General features: G+C 40.5%; 5 protein-coding genes across 9 annotated transcripts in view; 2 read left to right on the plus strand and 3 right to left on the minus strand.

Annotated features, from left to right (window-relative positions):
- Positions 1–1,161: 1,161 nt before the first annotated feature.
- On the minus strand, positions 1,162–4,284 carry tdp2b (tyrosyl-DNA phosphodiesterase 2b). 2 transcript variants are annotated; one of them, XM_023412358.2, is made up of 7 exons: positions 4,167–4,284; positions 3,010–3,134; positions 2,742–2,891; positions 2,451–2,542; positions 2,123–2,241; positions 1,858–2,028; positions 1,162–1,751 (listed from the first exon to the last, which is right to left on the minus strand). In XM_023412358.2, the coding sequence occupies exons 2-7, from the start codon at positions 3,102–3,104 to the stop codon at positions 1,470–1,472; spliced, it is 909 nt and encodes a 302-aa protein (XP_023268126.1). In that variant the 5' UTR covers positions 3,105–3,134; positions 4,167–4,284; the 3' UTR covers positions 1,162–1,469. The 2 variants fall into 2 exon arrangements, with proteins under 2 accessions (XP_023268126.1, XP_023268125.1); XM_023412357.2 differs by lacking the exon at positions 4,167–4,284 and adding an exon at positions 3,427–3,927.
- Positions 3,930–5,537, plus strand: acot13 (acyl-CoA thioesterase 13). The gene is made up of 3 exons (XM_023412361.2): positions 3,930–4,094; positions 4,266–4,450; positions 5,086–5,537. Exons 1-3 carry the CDS (start codon positions 4,011–4,013, stop codon positions 5,243–5,245), a joined length of 429 nt encoding a protein of 142 aa, XP_023268129.1. The 5' UTR covers positions 3,930–4,010; the 3' UTR covers positions 5,246–5,537.
- Position 5,538: 1 nt separating this feature from the next.
- Positions 5,539–9,654, minus strand: cunh6orf62 (chromosome unknown C6orf62 homolog). Its single transcript, XM_023412360.2, has 5 exons — positions 8,040–9,654; positions 7,716–7,892; positions 7,504–7,629; positions 6,997–7,131; positions 5,539–6,888 (listed from the first exon to the last, which is right to left on the minus strand). The coding sequence occupies exons 1-5, from the start codon at positions 8,166–8,168 to the stop codon at positions 6,763–6,765; spliced, it is 693 nt and encodes a 230-aa protein (XP_023268128.1). The 5' UTR covers positions 8,169–9,654; the 3' UTR covers positions 5,539–6,762.
- A 69-nt stretch (positions 9,655–9,723) lies between these two features.
- gmnn (geminin DNA replication inhibitor) lies at positions 9,724–14,162 on the plus strand. Of its 2 annotated transcripts, XM_023412359.2 has the most exons (8): positions 9,724–9,833; positions 10,181–10,252; positions 11,386–11,487; positions 11,655–11,808; positions 11,911–11,993; positions 12,402–12,512; positions 12,785–13,023; positions 13,403–14,162. In XM_023412359.2, exons 2-7 carry the CDS (start codon positions 10,196–10,198, stop codon positions 12,977–12,979), a joined length of 702 nt encoding a protein of 233 aa, XP_023268127.1. In that variant the 5' UTR covers positions 9,724–9,833; positions 10,181–10,195; the 3' UTR covers positions 12,980–13,023; positions 13,403–14,162. The 2 variants fall into 2 exon arrangements, with proteins under 2 accessions (XP_023268127.1, XP_087031740.1); XM_087175614.1 differs by having other exon boundaries at positions 9,725–9,833; positions 12,785–14,162.
- A 501-nt stretch (positions 14,163–14,663) lies between these two features.
- Positions 14,664–25,288, minus strand: part of ripor2 (RHO family interacting cell polarization regulator 2) — a 66,573-nt gene continuing 55,948 nt past the window's right edge. For 2 of the 3 annotated variants that reach the window (XM_023412276.2, XM_087175612.1), the window contains exons 12-22: positions 22,564–22,693; positions 20,883–21,632; positions 20,307–20,491; positions 19,669–19,831; positions 19,428–19,560; positions 19,124–19,285; positions 18,702–18,875; positions 18,284–18,486; positions 18,101–18,184; positions 17,675–17,765; positions 14,664–17,285 (exon numbers count right to left, since the gene is read on the minus strand). In XM_023412276.2, the coding sequence (XP_023268044.1) occupies positions 17,185–17,285; positions 17,675–17,765; positions 18,101–18,184; positions 18,284–18,486; positions 18,702–18,875; positions 19,124–19,285; positions 19,428–19,560; positions 19,669–19,831; positions 20,307–20,491; positions 20,883–21,632; positions 22,564–22,693 (2,176 nt within the window). In that variant the 3' untranslated portion in view covers positions 14,664–17,184. Of the gene's footprint in view, positions 17,286–17,674; positions 17,766–18,100; positions 18,185–18,283; positions 18,487–18,701; positions 18,876–19,123; positions 19,286–19,427; positions 19,561–19,668; positions 19,832–20,306; positions 20,492–20,882; positions 21,633–22,042; positions 22,187–22,563; positions 22,694–25,288 lie in introns of all 3 variants that reach the window. The other variant, XM_087175613.1, reaches the window with a different exon arrangement.

Here is a 25,288-nt window from a genome sequence, read left to right on the forward strand (position 1 = left end):
TACAGAAATTGGGGAGTATTTCATGTTTTATATCTTATAAAGTCTGTGCATGAAGAAATGTATATTCCCTTTGCTTTCCAAAAACGTCATTCAGAAACAAAATTAATTTGGGATTTGAGGTGTACATATCTTAGGTTTTAGGTGATCTCATTAGAGCTTGACAGATTCGGTCCATGTGTCCTTGCTGATCAGGAACCAGGGAGTGGGGGACAAACAAGGGAGGGAAGGCCTTTTCTGATGACGCCTGCTCTCAGGGAAGAGTCACATCTGCGTCCTCTCCTAAGGTCAGCTCTTCTTTACTCTGTGTGACTCTGCTGTAAAAAAAAAAAAAAAAAAACTGTGCTGTCTGCTCACCAAGCAAACATGAAAACACACTCTCAGACTTGAAGGGTGCATTACAAAGGGAGGTGAGGGAGACGTCTTGACAGTGTGTTGGCAGGGACTGTGAGGAGGAGGAGGTTACCTCTGGTTTGGGGTAGAACTGAAGCCTACAGGGAGGTAGCTAGTGGGTGCTATTAAATCACTGCATAAGGTAAAGTATCAATCCTATAGCCCTTTTTCACGTCAGACATTTTATACCATATAGCAGGAAAACCAGAGGTGCTACTAGTTATATATCATAGGGCTGCACTCCATTCAGCTTCCCTACTTTCAGGACCTGAGCCTTGTTTACACTGGTTCACTGACAAAGCTTACTGATACACTTAAATGGTACAGAGCCTGCTCTCCAGTGGTCAGATGCCAATATTACATTCATCTCACCAAAACACTGTTGCCTGTAAGGAGTTTTTCATACTATAGAGTAGAATGTATAAGTGTACAACATACATAGAATATTATTGTTAATATCAATCATATTAATGTGACATAGGCCTGCCGCTTCTACTGTCTTAATTTTGAAATACAGATGTTGACAAAACAGTTACCTCACCACTTTCCAAGATCAATAAATATTTTTTTCAGGTCCAACTTAAATACTCCTTAGATAGAAAATGGAAATTTTAAACACCAACACCATCTGCTTAGAAAGACTGTTTGAAATAATCGAAAGCTTCAGAACAGCTACTAATAAACTTTGTGGTTAAATTGTGTTATCAACTGTTTCAAAATGTCAACACTGAACTATTGTCAACTATAAATAATTTCAAGATACTGCAAACGTTGATATTTTATTTTTTATTTGTTCTTTCTACATTTATTTTTCTATTTTAAGTACAGGAAAAAAATGAGCAGAGAGTTGAACAAGAGACTCATAAGAAAATAAAATGAATCAAATCAATATGTAAAATTTACAGGCAACAAATCTCAGATGAAGTCAGAACATCTTTCACAGAGAAAGTGTTTCTGTGGTCTGAGCCCAGTGTCAATGCCCAGTCTGTGCTGGCACTGTAACCCTCACCTAACAAACTAGACCAGCTTATCTAAGACAAAAGCTTTGATATTCAGGTTTGAGCTTGTTTTGTGCATTTCTACCCAGCAGAGAAGCTACAGTAGATTCCCCAGTGATCGCTGGTGTAGCGTCCACAGTCCAGCTTCTCCAGCCCCACCAGGGCCATGTGGTCGGGGGCCAGACGTGGCACTCCGTCCTTGGTTGCTGGGCGGAAGTAGACGCGGTCGAAACGGCAGCGACTGACAAAGGGAACAGTCTTGTTGTTGTTAGCTTTGGTGTCCCATGTGTAGCGGCAGTGCTCCTGCTTGCCCAGTTGCTCCCAGACATCACAGACACTGGAGGGCAGGCCCACCTTGGTCACCTGAGATGAAGCCCAAGTCAAGTATTACTAAATAGGTACACACTGTGATTAAATGTATAGCCTCAAGTGCACTGACTGCATGCGACTGGAGAGACAAATGACTAACCTCAGTGTCCCTCAGGTTTGTGTCCCCTCCGAACAGGACAGTGAAATCATCAGATGCCTCTCTCATCCTCTGCATTACCACTCGCAGCTGCTTCATCCGCTCCTCTGCATGGCCCTTACAGCTCTCAAGGTGGGATGTCATCAGACACAGCTTCTGGCCTTTGAAATCCACCTGATTTCAAGGAAGAAAATGTAAAGTTTACAACAAGTTAACGTAAACGGAACTTGATGATTTGGAGTATTCAGGCGACTCTTTGTGCACAAACTTGAGCTACAAGCAGATTCCTCATCATCTTAGTGGTGGGGTAAGTTATTATCTCGTTCTCCACCAGTTTGACTCGTGACCTCTTCAGCATCATCCCAGTGAAGTAACCATCTTCACCACCTGGTCAGCACAAGTAAAGAGAAGGAGCAGTTGAAACTTCTGAATTTACCCACAGGTTATCCCATGGTCAGTATAGTACAGCTGTGAGGCCTACTGTACTGTGCTGTATGCTGTGTGTAGTCCATTTTACTGTATCCTGTCCTAGTTATTTGAGAGATGGACATTGCTGTGTCAAATTCTGTGTCCCTACATCATCGAAAATAATGTACCTTCAATGATCAGGTAGCTGACAGCCCGTTTCTTCAGGTACTGGACGTAGGGAGGAATGAGCTCCTGTAGGAACACCACGTCAGGAGTGTATCTGCATTAGAAGAAGATCCACTTTTCAAATACAATCCGCCTCCCATGTGTATCCTTGAGCTACACTTTGTATCTCCAGGGGCACTGCTCTGCAGCTCTGATATCAACACAGTTTGATTCTGAACACTGAACTGCCCCCCCAGAATTAAGATATCAAAGGGAGGCCAGTAAAGAGTAATAGTGAGGAAACACAGACTCACAAGACTAAGTAGGAGCACAGGCCTCTGGCACGCTCTGCAAGGTTGTCTGTGTCAAGTCCGTCCACATTCCAGGAGATCACAGACAGTTTACCGTCATCTTCTTCCGAGGGTTTGCGTGTGGAGGCAGGACTGTCTTCAGTCAAATCTATGCTGGAAATTTTACAGAGACATTCAGAGTTATGGTTGACAACAGAGGGAACACTGAGTGAAACTTGATGTACAGTAATATAAATGTAGACAGCAACAAAAAGGAAGACAGCTGACTTACCAACCCCGTGCAGGTTTTTCATCAACCTTCTGCCTTTTGGTTTTAGGGCTGGTGTCATCCTCTGGAAAATCTTCTACTTCGAATACTCTCTCCATATCTGCCTCAAAGAATGAATTCAAAGCTCTCTAAAACATAAGTGACAGGAAAGGACGTTACTACACGGTTTAGTTAAACATAAATCCGGGCAAACTGCGTGAAGAATTTAATGCCTTCCAAAGCAGATTTTAAACATCTGCTGGCTCATTCTTTGAGCATTAGAGGATGAACTAATTAGTGAAATTAGCTGCAGCAGTGATGAACTGGAATAACTATTCTGTCATTGTGGCCACGAGCTAAAGGATTCTGTCTCTGGCTACAACAGTAGCATAACGAGGTAATGTCACATCTGTGAGGCCTCAGTTGGTGTGACTACTGTACCTCCATCTCCCATTCATTTTCAGCCAGGTAGCACTGAGCCACGGCGCTGTCAGTTCCCGCTATTACAGCAAACTCATCGCAGAGACGAGCTCTGTTTTCTTCCACATTAGAAACTGACGGTTTGTCCGACTCTGATGTAGACGCCATCTTGTCCATCCACTAGATTATCTTTCAGAACAACGCGAGAAAAGTCAAACGCAAATATTATTCTATGTTTGTTTTTCTCTGCAAGTTACCTCAGGTGTACCAGTGAAAGGCTTCCGGGTGAAGTTGCTAATTAGCCTCTAGTGATAACTAAAACAAATCCCAGCGCATTAGATTGTTCTTTGCATGATTAAAAGTACATAACTCCATGTTGCATGTACGAATTACCATCACCACATATTGCTATTACTACGGCGCTGTTTATTTTCTGAACTAAAAATCCGGTCGAAACGTAACTTAGCTAAGATAGCAGATCAGCTTCAAGTTTCACCCGGTACAAACCCAAAGAAGACGTTTCACCCGGACGATTTATCGAGCGCCGCGGTGTCCGGTGTGAAGTAAACAGAAGTTTGACATTGATAGTGTTTATTGGGTTGAACATGGTATCTCTGTCTTTAAATTCGTTAAAACAAATAATGAAAGCTATGGTCGACAACCCAGGCTTCGACAGGGTGCTGAGCAAGGTAGAGATACACATTCTGCGACATTTCTATTACCGTTTTAAGATTTCTTTGTATCTGTGAGCGCGCACCAACCTGTGCTCTTAAGGGTAGTTACTGACACACCATTTACTTTGTTGGATAACGTCTCTGTTGTTGCAGTGTCACAAATAGCTACATATTTGTTTTCCTCAGGTGGACGTTTTGTCTGCCAGCCCAGGTAAAGTGGTGTGTGAGATGCGGGTAGAAGAGGAGCACACCAACCGGGGAGGGACGCTGCATGGCGGGCTGACAGCCACCCTGGTCGATGTCATCTCCACCATGGCTATTATGTACAGTGAGAGGGGAGCACCAGGGGTCAGTGTGGATATGAACATAACGTGAGTCGCTTAGCCGTGATTTATTCCCTGAAAAACATTGGTATCACCAATGGATTAACATACTGTATGTAAATTAAATTGACATACTCTATGATCTCCATAGAGTAGATTGGTTGTACAGTTCATAAACGGTACTGTATTGGTTGTGCAGTACACCTCACGTATAATACGTCTTGCAGCAACCCCTTTGTAGACTAGCCACATTAATATCTGCATTAATATCCACCTATAACCTTATTAGTTGGTTCTTAGGAATTTTGGTTTAGCTAAAAGAAAATCTGTAAAATGTTTTTATTTGGATTTTTATGTTTAGGTTTTCAGTTAAATGTTTTATTATACCGAGTCTAAAAATACTGTAATTTGCATATAAAATGCCCATCATGTGAAGGTTTTTAACTGTCGAATATAAATTCAGCTACAGCCCTGACTTAAGGAAAAAAGATTTATTATCTTTCAAGTTTTTTCATGACCCCAGTAACCCTGTAAATGTGTGATCCATGTCTTAAAATTATGACGAACTTACCTCCAGGCCAGAGGTGGTGGTGACCTTGATTTCAGTGTCTTAACACAATCACGTTAAATATTAACTTCATAAACTACAACTGACTGAGAAAAACAATGTCAATGTCTTCCAGATATATGAATGCTGCTAAGATGGGAGAGGACGTAGTCATCACTGCTCAGGTTCTGAAGCAAGGACGGACACTGGCGTTTGCCACCGTAGACCTCACCAACAAGGTCACAGGGAAGCTCATTGCACAAGGAAGACACACTAAACACCTTGGCAACAGCTAAACTGTCCCCAATCTGTGCCTGTTTGTAAATCACATGATCATATTTGTAGTGTCAAAACAAGAGACTCTGAGTAAAGATCTAAACTAACCTGACTGTAAATAGCTTGCAAAAATCACTGATTGTGTAAAAAAACATTGTTAACAGTGGTAGGTGCCACAACTTCATAATATTACTCACTGCTGGCTATTTACTGACCTGTGGTGTTACAGCTGTTGCATATTTGTCATCAATCGTGACCTAACTACAGTATCAATAGTTCATGCACATGCAATAAAACAAATGGACAAAGTTGGTTATGCTTTCAGAATTTGCACTGTATTGGGATATGCTCAGCAGTATTGATTTGAGAATCATCAACAGAAAAAACCCAGAAGTTACACGCCTTATAACTTTTCAATTGAACACACTGAATCAACAATGAGCAAAATTATATGTACTATGTACTTATTCTTTGACCAGCAAGCCTGCAAAACCCAATTTAAATTTGATGAGCATGGCAGGAAATTATCTTAATTTTACTAGGTCAAATTAAACAAAACAAAATCAGTTAGCTTTCAGCAACTTTTGTTAGGTATGTTAAACATTAAATCTGTCACCACATTTCAGTTTCTCACCAACCCACATCCCGAATAAAACAAAACATAGAACATCAGATTTCAGTAGCTTAAATGAATAGTGCATGAACGGCTTGAACGGTGACAATGACCTTCAACATCTAACATGTCTCAACTTTGTGTACAATGCCTTTCAAGTCACTCAAGATTTTAGCAAAGGCCTGCCTAGCATGTTTCAGAGGAAAGCAAATGACACCAAAACATCTTTTTAAAGTCCAGCAAAAAAACTAAGGCGGTTTATAAGAAGCAATTCCTACACCATATGATTTGACAAATATTGTTCATCTTGTTATCTTTGCGTATACAGGTGTTTTAACACCTATTCACACCTGTCCTTGGTCAAAAGAATGTGTAAAGTTGTTCTAGAAACTCCAATGACATAACAAACAAGCTTTAACAATCCTTTCTTATGACAACAAGGATATAAAACACGTCCATCTGAGAACCACCGTGAAGACCTGGGTACTGTTTGTTCCTGTTTTGATGCAACATAAAGAGTTCCTTCAATGACCGGTGCTGTTGACAGTGCGGCTCCAAGAGAACAACCAACCACTCAAAATCAATGTTCGTGCAGGTTCAAATAAACAAAAATGGATGAGTGAGTAGGAGGGAATGAACAGGGAGAAAAAAATGGGGGAACCAACTAAAATGGCATAGAGAAGAGGGGGAACATTGGGAGCGTGAGGAAAAAAAAAAAAAAAAAAAAAAACAAGGATGGGAACTGAATCAGCTTCAGGTCAGGGAGGGGAGAACGAGTAGGTAACAAAAGGAGAGATCCAAGCACAAGTTCAAATCTTTTAAAAAGGAAACAGGTGGAGATGAGTACATCAATTTGCTTCTGAAGGCTTAGGCAGGAGGGAGGGGAAGGGCTTTTCCCTATGTGGCTGGGTGGAGCAGGAAGCCTTAATCAGGCATGTATGGGCGGAGGTGATCCTCGATGTCTCCCACACCCCAGCAGGTCAGCTGGTCCTGAGGCAAGTACAGGCAGAGGCTGCACAACTTGAAAACTGTGGCCTTGGTTTTAGGAGTCTGCAATAGAGGTGGAAAGAGAACATTTGTAGTAAGGTCTGTCTGAAACTGTGTTGAGTTTTCAGCTTTTTGAATCTGTTACAATATAATTTCAGGGGGCTGACTCACCTGTAAGTGCTGTCTATCCATGAAGAGAAATACAGACTGAGTTGGGTTGTTCATGACCATTCCAGCCTTGTCTTTACGACCCAAAGCATGCAAGCACTGCTTCTCGTAGTCTCCATGATGAAATTCAAACTTGGCCTGTAAATCAGAGGAAAGACATGTGTACCAAGAAGTAAATAGTGTTAACATTCAGACTAGGGTTGAGTGATATATGTATCCAATTAAGTGGATTAACCTTTTTTTTTGCATGTGTATAGTGTCTGCAATGTGACTGTGTCTTTGTTTGTGTGCTATAAGTAACAGTGCATTTTGCTGAAAAAAAAAAAAAAGTACTTAAGTTGAGAATTGTGCAAATGCTTATGGGGAAAAAAACTTAACATTTTATGTTTCGGCTATATTGCCCTGCCTTAATCCAGACATACAACTTCATGGAGAACAGAGTTTGCATTAGAAGAAAAAAAAAACAGGCTTCAGACATCTGAGTTATCTGATGAGGTGACAAGTTCTGACCTGAACAGGCCTAAAGGGTTCGTCATCGGCCCCCTTCCATCTGGAGAACAGCAGACAGACAATCTTCTCAATATCGTTGCGTGGCCAAAGGATGAAGTCCATCTCCTGTGTGCAGCCTATCACATCCTAAGACGACATGGGAAGAAAAGATAATGTATTAACATGACTAGATGTTTTCTACAACATATCCCATCTTCAGATGGTTCACTTACCCTTCGCATTGACTGGTATCGGGGGGCATGTAGTTGCACAACATCTTTTTGCAGGAGTTCTATGGAACTCTCAAGAGAGTAGCTGGAATCCCGTACACCGCGTAGGATGTTTTCTTCATAGTTGTTGGTCATCACTGGCACCACTTCAGCAACCTCAAAAAGTGCAGACTTCTTCTTCTGTAATGACAAAGAAAACAAACAAACCACAAATATTGTAAGTAATTGATTGGCTTGATCACATAAGTTTGAACAGGAGAGCAAATTAGGTATATGGTATAGGGTTAAAAATGTAAATTACTGTTATCTTCCAATTTGCTGACAAACCTTTTCCTTGAAAACGAAGGCTATATAAATCTTGAAGTCAAACTGATCAGCCAAAGATTCCCTTTTCTTCCGAAGTTGAGCTCGAAGGCGATTTCTTGTTTGATTTCTTCGTGAAGTTGGGTCCCCCATGGTTAGATTTTGATGGCAATGTTCTTCTCTTGTGCAGAATCTTTTGGCTACACTCTCTACTTTTGTATTTATACGTTGGATAAAGGATGGAGTTAGCTACCCTTTGCAGAGACAACCCATCAAACAACTCTAGGCTAGATCTGTGAAATACCCACTAACTACCAACTGAAAAGGTCAACAAATCATAAACAAGACTAAGTCATTTTGATTTTTTTTTGGAAAAGGGCAGTGTTGAGGAGGGGAATGATCAACGAGCTAAGACTACATCTCCTTATTACTTGACCAGAAATCCATGTTTTAAGACATGACTTAAGCCAAATGAGGTTTTTTTTCAACCTGCCATCGACAAGGGATTACAACGGAGATTTAAATGAAACAGCAACTCAAATCTGACTATTTTTTATTCTGAAAACTGATACTGAAATCAACAGAAACGGCTGCGACTATAAAAACCCATATCGGCAATATATTTTTGCTAGTGAATTTGAGGACTACAGAGACTAGCAAGCAGACAAATATTCTATTGTTTGGGTCATTTCAAAGTCCCTCATCCATGGCTGTCGTTTTGTGTTTGTTTCTCTGTAGAGACTGCGTTATGTGCGTGTTACAGAGGGATCGGGGATACAGACAAACATGGCAGGTAAATACAGATGCCAGGAGATATTGGCACCGGGTAACATCGAAGACTACTGCGAAAGTAACTTGACATTTCCTTGACTTTTACTGCCACTCATTTGGCCCACGGCCTGCGGTGCTGCCACTGCTGATAGTCATGATGTGGGCGTATTTTTAGCACACTAGCTAAGGTGAGCTAGCAAGCTAATCTAGGCATTCACTTCCGACACTAACTAGTAGTGAACCAACGATATAGCTACATCTTATCTTCTGACTGATTGGCTTAATTGAGGCCTATGTGTGGTTGGCTAGCTAGCGTACAGTCATCTCTCCACGCGTTTACATCTTCTCGCTTGGTTCAATGTGACTGCCAGTGCTGTGAGAGTCAGGAGACCTGCAGGGTTGACTGACTAACTGATTGTGCTCGTGCTCAGCATTTTAGCTAGGTATAATTTGCTTCAGTCGTGTCTTGTCAACAACTTCATCGACAAAACTCAGCCAGAGAATCAGTAGCCAAACCAACGACACACGTTGAATGGCGAAATAAACATTAGCTAGACAAAATCTCCCCTTTCCACGTCTGAAGTTTCGAGGTGTTTGCTGCGCTTGTTTTCTTTCTCTTCTTTTCTTCAGTCGTCACAATCTCCGACTCGCCCTGCTGCATGCCATGTCAAGATAAATCGACAATCCAGCGGAAATCCTCCGTTCTTTCAATCGACAAGTGGCGTGTTCTGTCTCCCGGCGGGCCCATATTTAACGGCGTGTCGTCCAACGTTTTTCCGTTTGGTTTCTTTGTGTGTTTTCGGGCAGCTAATAATGGCACACAAGCTCGTCGGTCCACAGCCTCCCCAAAATGGCTGCACAGTCAACTACAAGGTGTGACGTATGTTGACATGTGACCGCACGAGGAAAAAACAACAGCGTGAAAAAAAACTCTCCTCGTGAGTGGCGCCTTTACCACGTGACTGGGTGGGCGTATTTAAGCCCCTGGCGCGAGATCCGCACGGAAGAGAATAGGCATCCACAGTAAGGAACAGCCCTTCGGCCACGGTAAGTCGTTTTAACGTACGAATACTTTATTAATGCCTTAATTTAATTCCATCCACATCTGCCGCTCGCTTCGTATTACTAGCATTAGCTAGCTTTGAGCTAGCTCAGTAGTTGCACCATTAAATTAGCTTATTTTTTAACGTGAGCTGACTCAGATGGCCTATTGCACCGTATTTTTTCCTACGGACGTGGCGACATATTCACCATATTTCACTTGTCTTTTAACCTGCCAATGATATTAAATTTAACCCAACACTAACTTATTTTGACCCTTTTCAAGTGTATCTAAAAAAACATCACTTATTCTTCCGTGTATTTTGACGTTATGTTAATAATTGCCCCATCAGGTATCTTGAAAGAAAATGAGTGTCGGTGGAAAGCTAAAACACAGCCATCAGAGGTCTAATGAGAATATAAAGGTGAGTAATTAATTGTTCTTCGTTAAGAAATGTTCCTTGCAAACTAATGGTATGTGATGCTAACTGATGGGTAGTGTACAAGAAGTATATGTTGTCATGATGTCTTAACCACTGTTTGTATGAATGATCTATCATGCAGCCAATTTACATACAATTAACAGCCAGCGTAGCTTAGTGTCTGCAGGTGAGGCTGGCAAGAGGAAAGGGCAGCTGTATCAGAAGAAGGCACTCATGGCAGAATTAAATGTGTACACAACTGCATAGTCTAGATATTTTAATGCATTTTAAACATAAGCTCAAAGGTTTGCTTTTTTCACAGATGAGATTTTGACATGTCTTAGATGGGAAATACTGGTGTAAATAAGAAAATAAATGATGGCTGAATTCCATTTACCGTAGCTGCTTTGGTTTCGGGGCCCTGGTACTATGCATGCTGGCACATTGTCATGTCATACTAGGATCAAGTCAAAATGTCTTGCTGTGAAAAAGGCAGGTCAGTAGTACATGACTACAGATATGGAGTGGTAAGTTGCATTGTAATGTGAGGAAAGTTTGACTCTGCTGTGATTATACAGTTTGAGCATTGTTGTATTGTTGCTTATTTGGCTTCTAAGATTTAGACAGAATATTTCGATTTGCTTTCTACGTGGCTATTTGTCAAGTATATGGCATTGTCTCCCCACAGCTCACAATCAGCAACAGATTAGCCTTATAGGCATGACTAGCAGTATTTGTGAAGCTGCAGCCAAACATTAACGAACTGCTTGTTGGCTGCCCTGTAATGAGCCTTGAAGAGAAACTTTCCCACGGCTGTTGAAAAACTTTGGGCCCTGCCCCTTTTTTCCCACACCTGTGGGCCTGTTGCACATGGCAGCAGTGTTGTTAAGCCACTTCACTTATGCCCTCTCCCATGGTGACAGTGTAACTAAAGTAAAGTGATGCTAAGCCCTGGTGAATAGAGGCTTTAAAAATGAGAACACAGGTCATGGCAGTTTCCCATGTAACTCAGTCTTGAGTTTCTAAGGACTAATTTGGGAAGGGGTTGGGATGTTCCTCTCCGTTTTGCTATTTTCATATTTGATTTGTGATCTACTCGGATAAGCTGACACTAACTTGTCTTTGCTTTCTTCCAGACCTTTTTCACACCATCTCAAAAGGTAATGGGACCCCCCAGGCAAACCCTGCAGGTCCTCCAACTCTCAGCTACCAACAAAGATATGGGGAGGTCAGCTCAGGTATGCAGTGACTTGTCACTGGAACTCATTTGATTAAATATCCGTTTGTCCTCGTTTCTATTACAGTTGGTACAGACATTGTTCTGTTGATCTAACAAGTGGTTCATAACCACCATGTGTGTCTTCAAATATTAAAAAAAACAAAACAAAATGGTTCCCTCTTTTAGGCAGGGAAGGTCATTCCCAAACGTAAACAGTGGAGCGCTGAACAAACTAGAGGCCCAAAGAGGGTGAAGGTTGAAGTCAAATCCACTCAAACAGAAGAAACTCAATGTTTGACGGATGGCATTTCAACTGACGCATATGAACTTATGGTCAAAGGTATGTGTGATCCGTAATCAGTGAACAACTTATCACAAAATGGTGCTCTACTCCCAAATGCAATTTCAGTTTTATCTTGAGTTTGAACCTCTGCTGTTGTAGAAACACCTCCTTCCACCTACTGGAAAGAAGTAGCCGAGGAGCGACGGAAGGCCTTGTACAATGTTCTACAGGAGAACGAGAAGGTAAGTTAATCACTAATAGGTGGCTAATGTTTAGCTGTCAGATGAGCTGTTCCCACGCTCCCTCTGTCAACCCTAGTTGGCTCCAGTCCAGCTGGCACTGATGTTGAAGTAACTGCACCTAAATACACATTGAAATCCGTCTTTAATTTTGAAAGAATTTATACTGAATGTGCCAATCCTGCTAAGATGAACCTTGATTACTATACAGTGATTTTTGGGAAGGATTATTTTGAAGTTGGTCCTTGTACTTTTTTCCAACAGCTTATTTTTTTTGAGTGCTTTAATCAGTAGTTATAGTGTTGTAGTTTTTACAATGCATTATATTAACTTGACCAGTGACTTGACCATTGTTTACTTTTTCAAGTTTGATGTCCACCATGCTTAATGAGTTTTTCCTTTTTAAATCAGTTGCACAAAGACATCGAGGCCAAAGATGAACAGATAACAAAACTTAAGAGTGAAAATGAAGAGTTGCAAGAGCTTGCACAGCATGTACAATACATGGCTGATATGATTGAGGTAAGCACACTGGCATTGACTCTGTGTGTACACATGAACTAATATTTCATGATCACAGGCATATACTGTTAGATAACTGGCTTAATAACCTGATTTGAATTTCCTGAGCTATTTTCCTTAATTCTTGATTCAACAGTAAATGTTGCATGGTCAGATATACTAGTTGTGAACACTATCCTTTGTTCCAGTGATCTGTAAACTGTAGCTACTACACTGAGTGACCTCTTAGTACTTGATGTAAACTTTGTATCATGTCCTCTTTGTTTTTATAGAGGCTGACTGGGAAGTGCCCAGACAATCTGGAGGAACTCAAAGACATTGCCCTTGATGTGGATGAGCATGATGAAGATGATGGTGAGGTGGCAGGTCAGAGTCAGGAAGAAGACTCTGATTACAGTGAGAGTGATGCAGAGGAAGATGAGATCTCAGACCATGAACAAGCAGGTGCCTCTGGAGACTGGGATTAACTGACAACTCTTGCATGTCATGGGACTTTGGTTGTATTATACAGGTCAGTAGATTTTAGCCAGAGTGTACTTTGGCAGCAAAAAGTGATCATCTCTTTGAAGAGATGATTAAAGTTATGTTCCTTCTTGAAAGGTGATACATTTTAAAACTTGAACAGACAGAAACTGATTTATTTTATTTTATAATTATTATTTTTTTATTTTTTTTTTTATAATACAATGTTTCAGTTTTTGCTAAACTTATCAATTCTTGGTCAAGAGAAATGTGCAAAACTAAACCTGTATAGATCATTTTTATGGAAGACATTTTGACAAGACTGTAGTGAAAGCAGAGGTGAAATGTCGTGACCTCAGTTGACAACATTGAAGACAGGATGCAGGTTCCACCGGAACCACTGTAATTTTGACTTTCACTCCCACTAGATGATGGTTGCAGGGCTCGGTGTCCTCTGTACATACCCAACCATTCCCTGACTGCGCAGAGGTCAGTGTTGTTTCAGTTGATTTGGGTTAAGGAAAAACTGAATACATCAGGATGATGGTTAGTATTCACTGTCTGTCACCAAGAAGGTGGTTGCTATTCTGCAGCATGCCAAATTTTCTTACATCATTCTCGTTAGCCCTCTTGAAAGTCAGGAACCAATCAATGGCAACTGTGACGGTTTCCTTTGCTTTTCCTACTCTAAAAGTCAAAATGTCTTTTGTGAAAAGGCCTATTGAGGCAATTGTACTCCATTCACTTAGGTGTAGCCTACTTAAAGCATGGCCTTCAAGAGTTTTTTTTTTTTTTTTTTTTTTTTTTTTTTTTTAATTAAATTTACTGTAAAAAATGTACAATGTTGTATTACAGCTGTGTGTATATAAAGCCTCTGTAAAATAAACCCCTCTTTTTTTAAACAAAGTATTTTGTGACTTAAGTTCATAGTTTAGGGCATATGAATCTTGTAACTGCGTGAAATGTTGGAAGCTAGATGTGTTGACGTGAGGGTGACTTGTGTAACCAGCAACTATAGTACTGTTATTGGTAAACAAACCTGGCAGATGGACTCTGCTGCTGTCAAGCCAAAAACATTCACTGAGGTGTTGGGATTGTTTTCATGAGGCTGATCTTTTTACATGTTTCAACTTTAAACAGACTGCTGCTTTTGCCACATTAAATATTCTGCTCATGGCAGTTGATGGAGCGCTAACTGGGTTATCTTATTGCACTAGTAAAAATGATAGCATTTTAAAGAAAAGGCTTTTTGCACTAAAGTTTAAAATCAATTTTTGTCACCATTGATACCACTTATTTTCCTTATGTTAAGGTATTGTTCAGTGTTGAATATGTGCTGTTTTCAGTCAGTTGTGGTGTGTTTTTTAATAATTGCCTCTAAGGAAGCAATCAGCTGAGGCCTGTACTAGGAAGCAGGATTTGGGGCTAGGGAGGAAACTTCAGGTTTAATTCTCCGTTTTTAGGGTTATGACAGTGGTTCACGTCTTACCTGGGTAAATCACCATGGTAGGTTTTGCTGAACTCCTTCTCTGGAGCAGGTTAACTTCAGAGGATCAGATCAAAACTGGTCCACAGTCCAGTGGACAGATTACTGGAAAACAGCATGGCTTTTACTGTTCATGTATGCCACAAATGGTTTTTGTCAACAAAGACAGTGCTGACAAATGAAAACATTGGTCTTGACAGACATTTGAGACTTAAGAAATTCACAATTTTATTTTAATTATGCAAAAATAAAATTTATTGCAACTTTTGATGAGCAGAAGAAACACTGCTAACCACAATGGAGAAGAGTAGTATGCAACTAAATGGATGAGCACTGAAGCTATTGACCACAGAGATGGATGAAGTTCAATTTTAGCAAAAGTGTAGAGTTATTCTTAAAATCAGACTATATCATTAAACATGTGCACATTTTGCCAACTTGTACTTTGTGGTGATAAGGAATTGAACAGTCAAACACTGGTCAACTGCGAGTTTGTAGAAAGAAAAAAAAAAAAATACACTGACTGGGTGAATCAGATACTAGACCAAAATACTGCAACTGTACTTAAAATGTGGACCATGTTTTGCAAAAGGTATAGGAAAAAAAAAAAAAAAACTTTAAACCATCTTCAGCTTTTAGTAACAACTTCACACATTTACAGATTATATTACAAAAGAAAAAATACATTTCATAAAAATATTACCACTTGTTTTGAATCATTATGGCTTTTGGACTGTGCAGTTAGAACCAAATGTAGCTAGATTCATATATTATGGGTTTGTCTTTTTTAAGTTGTGCTTCTAAATATAAGTCTGAGTATTCTGGCCAAAATGCAAATGTTGTATTGAAAATACATTCTCCGATGAATTATGAGCTTTTATTAAAAGAATTTAAAATTAATTCTTCCTTTGGTTACAGTAAATCTAAGTAATAAAGTAACATTTCTAATATACGACGTCCCTTTCTGTTTGGGACCTTTTAGGGAAAAGAAATCTATAACACTATTAGACTATGAGCAAATCTTTATCTTCTCCAAAATAATAATTCATCTAATATAATTCTTTCAAAATAAACTCCAATTAAAGTTAAGCATGAGATCATGGTAATAACATGGAGGCCTTTTTAAACAAACTATATTTCAAATCCTGGACCTGATCCAAAATATATAACATAAATATACAATTCATTTACATAACAATGTCATCTGCACTATTACAGTATAACTCCAAAGAATATTAGAATTACAAGGAGTAAATAATAAATAAGATGTGAGAACAAATGTGAGTTTTATCGTCTCACTAGACTCAGTAGTACAGTTACAATGTGAAGAGTTGGAATTATCTGCTTTCCTCGGGTCAGTGTTTCCACGTTACAGACCCAAGACGTACCAAACAGAACACTTCATTCTGCAGTTTCTCATAATAAAAGCTTAATTTCTAATCGTGCTATTAGCTCACATACCGTATGAATGTGCAGTTAGCCAAAACTGAGGCTACACCTATACTCTGCCCAAGGGATCCTCTTCCTCTCTGTACAGTTATTGAGAAAGTGCATTCTCACGCTCCTAAACTGTATTTATTGCCCTCGGCCGGCTCCACACCTGGTAGGAAAAATACATTTACAAAAGAAAGTATTTGTGGAACCTGCCTGCTCGACCACATCAAGGCTCAAATGGTCAAGGCTGACTTTATCAAATGTCTTTTCATGTCAGCTATATACAGAAAAATTGCACTTGTTCAACTGCAAATATGAATAAACTCAGCCATAAACTGCTGAGAGAGTGAACCTTGGGCACTCAGTTGTTCCTCTCCTTTTACTCCACTGAGGTCTGAACTGAGGTCTTAATCTGTTCAAGACTGTAAACTGCTCTTTAACCACTTTACCTCACTCGCTCCAAGAAGCCATTCTCAACTTATTAATGGTCCTCCCCGTCACAAAACACACACTTTCGACCATACAAGAATCCCTGAAACTCAAAATGGAACGTACTAGAAAACACAACTTAAAAATACATTTTGAATACAACCATATATTACACGGGCTGTGTAAAATATGCCATATTTACATGCCTTACAACTGTGCAAATCTTCTGAAAGCACCAAAAAACATCTCTAATGCAAAACCACCAACTTAAACATGTGATAAACAGTGATTATACAAAGATCATAGTTAGTATATTGCCTGACACAACTGACTCTGTAACAGCCAAGATGATGGTTAATCAGTGAATAAGCAATACAAGTTTTGTGTGCAGTGGTGGATAGCTTGTTGACAGAGGTTGTGTGAGGGGTGAAGATGCATTGCTCAATTTCCAGTTTCCACAGTCTTTGGAGCAGCTTTCAGCGGCTTCAGTGTCCAGTCAAATTCGTGCTCTCAAGTTAAAACTCAACATGACCAGACTGCCTGGCTCAGGAAGCAGGGGGAGGAGGGGTGGGTAGGAGTGTGGGGTTGTGCGAAATTGGAGGTGATGGTGTGTGTGTGCAGGAGGGGTATAGGTTGTGTGTCTTTGTGGTTAAGACAGTTTGTTTGGTGTTAGTTCCTTTTAGGAGGCAGTATCAGTAAGAACAGTGATCTAATGTGGCGGTGTGGAGGTCTTTAAGCCTGTTCCAGAGGGCAGATCAATAAACGGATCAGTCTTTAACAGTGCAGTGTGATGTCAAGCTGAGGGGGCAGTGTTTTCCTCAGCTGGGGAGTAATCTGTGATCTTCTCAGTGGCACGATGGCTCAGAAGGCCGTGGTGACGGCGTTTCCTCGCCGTGTGCCCAGACGGATCATTTCCCCCGGCACTGTGTCCAGCTGCTCGTACGCCAGCCGCCCCTCCTCACCTGTGACAAACACAAGTGTTAGCTATGAGCAGTGTACCTGCAAGCAGCTTTGAGTAATGACAAATAACTCACTATATCTCGAATGACATTTATGACATCCCTGTGCTGTTTAATCAGGACAAAATATTTCTGCTTTAGGTCAAAATAAAGGTGACAAATCTTCTTTTACTATTTGGATCTCAAGAAAACTTTGTGCAAAACAAAGCACATTTGTCTTGGTATTATACTGTATATGCTACATTTATATACAGCTTTTTAATATTTTTATACTTTATGGTGTGAGATCGATATGTGTATACAATGTAATTCTGTAACAACAGTGATTTGTAGAAAAACAGCAAAAAGACCAAGCTGAGCAATATTTGACTTCCATAAATTTTGTTATTCACCAAATGTCAGCAGGGTTTCTATGGCGACATGGCGAAGCTCCTCATCGGCTGAATCACACAGCGCTACCACCGCCCTGATGCTCTCTACAGCCTGCAGACAGACAGGAAGAACATGCAAGAATGTGACAGTATGGTTAAAGAAGTTTTTCTCTTTTTTTCATGACATATATGTGATAGTACTGTAGCATGACAGCTCCTGTGACATTGCAGCATATAAGTAATGAACCAGTCTGATCGTAAAAATACATTAGGAACATATTTCTTTGCATCGCGACTAACGAGTAGTTCAGCTCTCACATGAATGCATGCTGAATTAGAAGTTCTTAGAACAGCAGTACCATGTTAAATACAGTTTAGCTGACCTAATGAAATTCTTCATGCGGCAGAAAAGTGTCACAACTATAGATAATGTAAGAGGCCACTGACCTGGAGACAGCTGAGAGCCGAACATGCCGCCCTCTGGCTCTGAACTCCAGCCTCTGACAGAGCCTGGGTGTAGCACTCCACAGCCTGTAAACACACAAACATTCAAATATGACATGCTGCATCTTTCAAGACGAAGTGTAATGGTATAAAATACACTTATGCGCTCTCTTAAGCACTATTCACCCTGGTCCTGAAGTGGCTGCGTGACGCTCCAGAAGAGAGGTAGTCGGCTGCTGCCTTGTTGACCTGAGGGTCGTCTGCAGTGAGCAGGGAGGCCAGGGCCCTCAGGGTGCTGTTTTTAGGCCACAGGGATGACACAGGCACCACATCCATCTCTGCTAGACACTGAGAATAATCCCCACTGCACAGAGCCTCTGCTAACACCTCTGAGTATGAGAAATAAACACAGACACACGTTAAAGGTCAAACCATGGATTGTAGAGCAACAAGCAGAAGTTTCTGTGATCCTGACATGAGCCTGGAGCTGGTTTCTGATCTGGGCTATTTTGTCTTATAAAATATAAAAATAAATAAATATCTAGGAATTTATTAGTGTTTATTTTAGTTATTAACGAAAGGCAGGATCACAACTTTTGCTCACCCTCTCTTGCCAGGTGCAGTAGGTGTGTCTCCATGTCCTGAACCTCATGTTGTAGGATGTAGCTGTGGAACTGAAACACGGTCAGGACGTCCTGGGACAGAGCAGAGGCAGGAGGATCGTGCGACGTCACCAGGTCGCTCCTGTCAACCATCTCGCCCACTACAACACCAACCACTGGAGAGAAAGAGAAAAGAAAATTAGCAAATATTCAGAGTTTCTAGCCAACTGCAACTACTACTGTGTTTTAATCTGTTATCAGAAACAACATATTCTTAGCAACTACAGTGATCTCATTTTTTCCCAAAGAACATATTTAAAACAGTTACTGATTTACAAACCAAATAAGTGACTCAGTTGAAACAAGATGAAATTTTAAGTATAACCTCTGGTCTGTTTTCAGAGAGAAAATAGGGAGAGCCAACCTGTGTCAGCGCTGTGTGGGTGTCTCTCCTGCAGCACTGCCGTGTAGCGCTGGTTCATGTGTTTGAACACTCTGTCCAGTGTGGTGTGGAAAAGTCCTGCAGACCCGCTGCACTCTGACCACAGTGTCATCAGTTCTGGGCGCTCCGCGAGGCCCGGGAGAACTGAGGGAGAACAGGAGGTCAGACGCTACAAACCCTCAAACCTTTTGTGTGTGGTAATCATTTTATTATGCATATAGGCTGCTCTGAAGTGCAAGATAGAGACATTGTTGCTTGATACGACATGCAACATACAGATACCTACCATCCGCAGCAGATGTAATAGCTCCCAGTCGGTCCACACTGATCTCTGCTAGTTCTTCTAAGAGCTGACTCTGTCCGGACAGTTTGAGGAGCAGACTGCGACGCTGCCACACACCCACCCCACCCGTCAACAACTGCAGATACATGAAGAATCAAAGCCATGTTAGACCAATTTTGTAGTTCCAGGGATTAAACTGTTTGATGTCGTCCAAATAAAACATTTGCGTCAGGAGAATCTCTACCTGTATGAGGTGATTACAGTACTGCAGGTGGATGACGATGGCCACGTCCAGGTTCTCGTTTCCGGTTGTTAGGGGCAGGGGGCTTCCAGCCACGCTGTTGCCTACCCCGGTGTCTTCTGTCAGGGCTTCACTCAGGTGTCCCCTGGCTTCTGGATGCTGGCCCCTGAGAGGTAGGCACCAAGAGTCACCACTGTGTGGCAGCAGCCTTACACAGAACCACTGTACTTATAGTCAAATGGTTTTCAATTGAATACTGCTATGAAGTAAGACAATACAGATTCTGTCCAATCAAACACTAAAATATGAGTAAAAAGTTATTTATTTAGCCTGAGATGTTTTTCTTTAGAGCGAAATGAGAGGCAGTTCTTATAATAATAAAACCCTTCATACTCTTGTGCTACTTTTGCACATAACTAAGAAACATTGCTTTAATCAATGAATAGCAATTGACTTAAAATGAAGCATCAACAGCTCAGGTATCCATCAGCTCTTAGAATGATTTTTGGTATGTGATATTGATTTTCCCTCTCAAAAGCTGTACCATGCATGCATTTGTAAATGAAATGCCATAATACAATGACAAAATGTACTTATCAATGTCAGCCAACATAAAGTGTCTCACTCAATCTCCCACTCACCCGATCCTCTCTCCGTCCGCATCAAAAAATTGAGACCTCTGTGGGGGAATGCTGAGGACGGCGTTATCGTCTCCAGTGTCCTCATCATCGAAGTCAGAGGTGTTGAGGAAGTCGAAGCTCTCCAGGGCGCTCTCCACCGTCAGACTGAGGCTGGATGATCTGCTTCTGTGGCCTGGGAGACGACACTGGAGAGGGAAGGGCGGGGGTGGGGAGGAGAAAGTGGGTTAATAACTCTTTACTTGCAGCTTGTACATCTTTGGTTCTATCGCTGGATTTTGTGACATCTGAATCCAAGTACTTTACAAAAGTAATACTCGGATTCATCCTGGAAAACATGGCACCAAGAGACATGGCACACAATAGTGTTGAGGGCAGGTGGAGGATTTAAGAAGCATGTAATATCTAGTCACCATGTTGGGCAAGGAACAAAGAAAAAAGAAAATCTAGTTTGTTTGAAAAGTAACATTTCCTGACACAATCTAAATGTTTTGTTCATTCAGGGTCAAAATTTAAATTTAGAATTACATCGTCCACATGTGTAAATATAAAATGGACGCATATTAAGGGTTCAGTCACCTTGAGTAGGTCTTCCAGGCGCATCACTTCCTGTTCCAGGTCCTGCAGCTCTCGGCAGCGGTGAGTCAGTGACTCCAGCCTCATCAGCAGGCTGTGGATGGCCTCCTCCAGGCTGCTCTCCAGGAAAGCCCTGCTCCCCTCGCCTGCCCAGCTCAGGCTTCCTCCACCTTCAGTAGAGCTCCCACTGGGTGGCACAATTTCAGAGGAAGTCAGCCTCTTCACAAGCTGCCTGGTCAGGCTGCCTGCCTCCTCTGTGTCAAGTTCCACAGGTTTCAGTTCGTCCGCGTGATCCAGGAAAACATCCTCTGGAGCCACGGTAGACAGGTGGCTGTCAGAGCACAACGACGGGGCAGCTGAACCACAGTTGGAGCCAGAATTTCGCTGGGACTCTGTGCGCTCCCACTCTGAGTCCTCTGCCACCTCAGCTTCATCACTGGCGAGGCTGGCGCTGGTGCCCCTACTCCCTCTACTACCCGTCTCTCCATCCTCCTCGTACTCCTCCTCTTCTTCCTCCTCTAAATGCTCCTCTGCGATGGAGTCCTCTCTTGTTGGGAGGATTTGTGTAGGTGATGGTTCCATTTCTGGAGGAGTGACGGTGATCTCCGGGTTGGACTGGCCGGTGGAGTGGGAGCTCGGGGCGGGGCTGGGGCTGGGCGTGGAACCAGAAGTGTCAGAGAAGGTGAAGGAGAGACGCTTGCATTCAGCCACGCCACAGCCGCCATTCTCAAAAACGTCATCTGGTAAAGTGGACTGAAAGGAGAGACAGGAAAGTAAATATTTGGAAGCTAAAGACTGAGATATCGCATGAAATCAGTGCATGTAAGAACTTAAGTACAAGAGAAAGCTCTCTCAAGTGGAAAAAGATTCAGCATACTCTGCTTTTTCTCTCTAGATTCTTATGACCTGACCTGTTCAACCAAGACAGAATCACAGCGATGTAAATCTTAGTAGGAAAACATCACAAGAACAAAGACAGCTTAAAGCATGTCATGCAAATAAACATGCAAACAGCCACACATGGCATTCAGCAGCCCACAGAATGGGACTGGACAAGCCCCAGTATGTCCACACCAGCAGAGAAGTACATCCCCATCATGTCGGTGAGGCAGGGGGCACACAAGAGTCAGGTTAGGAGGGTCAAGGGGCCACAGCACACTCACATAGACCTCCAGACTGGATTTGGGCCTTGGCCGGAGTGAGGCCAGGTCACCAAACGAGCGACTGCGCCTTAGCTTCTCTAGCAGGGTGTCTCGGAGCATGTGCAGGAAGGAGAGGCGCTGGCGTTCCACGGGATATGGCCGCCACTTCTTTACACAATGCACGCAGGGTGTTGCGTATTTGAGTGAGGGCAGGTGAGTGGGATACAGGAGGGATGGATAAACGTGTAGAGTGGGACAGAGTGTGGGTAAAGGGTTTTGATGTGGAAATACAAAGTGGAGGGGGATAGCAGGGAAATTGGTGAGGGTTAGTTAGGGGGTATGGCAAGCATTGCTTACATAAAAATGATGCATCAACAGAAAATTGTGAGTCTTAATCAAAATTTCCTGATAGTATGCAGCAGAGAGTACACAGGGTTTGTGTGTGTAAGGATCTCACAACTAAGAACTACAGATACCCACAAAATCATCTGTCTCCCACCACACCAATGAGGCTAAAGGAGGTGTATGTGTGTTGGACTCACAAAGAAGGAGGTGTCCTGGAAGGTGGGGGTCTCTGGCGTTCCCTGGCTGTAGACTGACACTCGTCTCTGGAGAGCTGTGGCTTTGCTCACGTTGCCGGACGACAGAGTGAGGTCCTCGACGTCGAAGGGGCTGGACGGGGAGGAGTGAAAACAAGGCACTTAATGTGATTGCACTATGTGATTTACCCCTGCGTACCCACTGTATAAGTGATGTCATTCATTCGGTGTTGTCAGAGAGCAGGATTTATTTTCCTAGTTACTGCAGCTACTATTACATGTTTCTCCACCAGATGGCAGGATAATACAAGTCATGTAGACACTCAATTTACAGCTACGCCACTAACAACAGCAACTGTGTTTCTGTATCAACTAAACATATGGACAGACCCATAACAGATTGTATGAGGATCAAAACTAGTTTGAGACTGTATTTCACAACAATGATACACAGCAGCAGTGATACCAGCAGGAGTGTTCAAAGGCTCTTTGAATAAATTTTACTTAAACAATGTAAATTCAACATGTATTCCTTCATTAAAGTGAAATAAAATATGCTCAACCCACTGAAAGAGTTTATGGGCTGAAACTTTGGTGTATGATGTTTTCATTTGATGTTTTTATGCCTTACTATACTATGACTTTTTATGCCTTGCTATACTATGACTTTTTTTTGCCTTACTATCCTATGATTTTTTTTTTCCTTACTATATTATGACTTTTTATGCTTTACTATAGTATGACATTCTTATGCCTTACTACTATGACTTTTAATAACTTACTATAGTATGACTTTTATGCCTTACTTTACTATGATGTTTTGTGACGTTTTTATGGCTTACTATGATATGACATTTCTATGCCTTACAATATTATGATTGTTTTGCCTTACAATACTATGACATACTTATGCCTTACTTTGATTTTTTATACCATACTATACTTTCACTTTTTATGTCTATGACATTTTTATAACTTACTATACTTTGACTTTTTATGCTTTACTATACTATGACTTTTTATACCTTACTATACTATGGCATTTTTATCCCTTACTATACTATTACTTTTTATGCCTTACAGTAATATGACTTTTTATGCCTTACTATCCTATGATTTTTTGTTGCGTTATTAAAATATGACATTTATATGCCTTACAATTGTATGACTTTTTTATGCCTTACTATCCTATGATTTTTTGTTGAGTTACTAAAATATGACATTTTTATGCCTTACAATAGTATGAGTTTTTGTGCCTGACTATAATATGACTTTTTATGCCTGACAATACTATAACGCTGTTTGCCTTATTATACTATAATCGTTTTACCTTACGATACTATGACATACTTATGCCTTACTTTGAATTCTTTATCTTAATATACCATGAGTTTTTATGCCTTACTATACTATGATGTTTTTATAACTTTCTATACTATGACTTTTTATGCCTTACTATAATATGACATTTTTTGCCTTACTATACTATGACATTCTTATGCCTTACTATACAATGACTTTTTATGGCTTACTATAATATGACATTTTTATGCCTTACTATAATATGACTTTTTATGCCTTACTATAATATGACTTTTTATGCCTTACGATACTATGACATACTTATGCCTTCCTTTGATTTTTTTATACCTTACTATACTTTTTTTGCCTTACGATACTATGACATACTTATGCCTTACTTTGATTTTTTCATACCTTACTATACTTTGACTTTTTATGTCTTACTATAATATGACTTTTTATGCCTTACTATACTATGACTTTTTATGCCTTACTATACTATGACTTTTTATGCCTTACTATAATATGACTTTTTATGCCTCATTATATACTATGACTTTTTATGCCTTACTATACTATGACATTTTAATGCCTTACTATACTATGACTTTTTATGCCTTACTATACTATGACTTTTTATGCCTTACTATAATATGACATTCTTATGCCTTACTACTATGACTTTTTATAACTTACTATACTATGACGTTTTTTGCCTTAATATACTATGACGTTTTTTGCCTTACTATACTATGACAATCTTATGCCTTACTATACTATGACAATCTTATGCCTTACTTTTACTTTTTATGCCTTACTATGACAATCTTATGCCTTACTTTTACTTTTTATGCCTTACTATCCTATGATTTTTTTTGCGTTACTAAAATATGACACTTTTATGCCTGACCATACTATGACCTTTTATGCCTTACTATAATATGACATTTTTATGCCTTACTATAATATGACGTTTTTATGCCTTAATATAATATGACATTTTTATGCCTTACTATAATATGACATTTTTATGACGTTTTTATGCCTTACTATAATATGACATTTTTATGCCTTACTATACTATGACTTTTTATGCCTTACTATACTATGATTTTTTTTTTGGGTTACTAAAATATGACACTTTTATGCCTTACTATAATATGACATTTTTATGCCTTAATATACTATGACGTTTTTTGCCTTACTATACTATGACATTATTTTGCCTTACTACTATGACTTTTTATAACTTACTATACTATGACATTTTATGCCTTACTATACTATGATTGTTTTGCCTTACAATACTATGACATACTTATGCCTTACTTTTACTTTTTATGCCTTACTATTCTATGATTTTTTTTGCGTTACTAAAATAAGACATTTTTATGCCTTACTATAATATGACACTTTTATGCCTTAC

Source organism: Seriola lalandi, unplaced genomic scaffold (genome assembly GCF_002814215.2).
Source record: "Seriola lalandi dorsalis isolate HSWRI2012SDOR001 ecotype SW California unplaced genomic scaffold, Sedor1 jcf7180002054476, whole genome shotgun sequence".
Classification (NCBI taxonomy): Eukaryota; Metazoa; Chordata; class Actinopteri; order Carangiformes; family Carangidae; genus Seriola; species Seriola lalandi.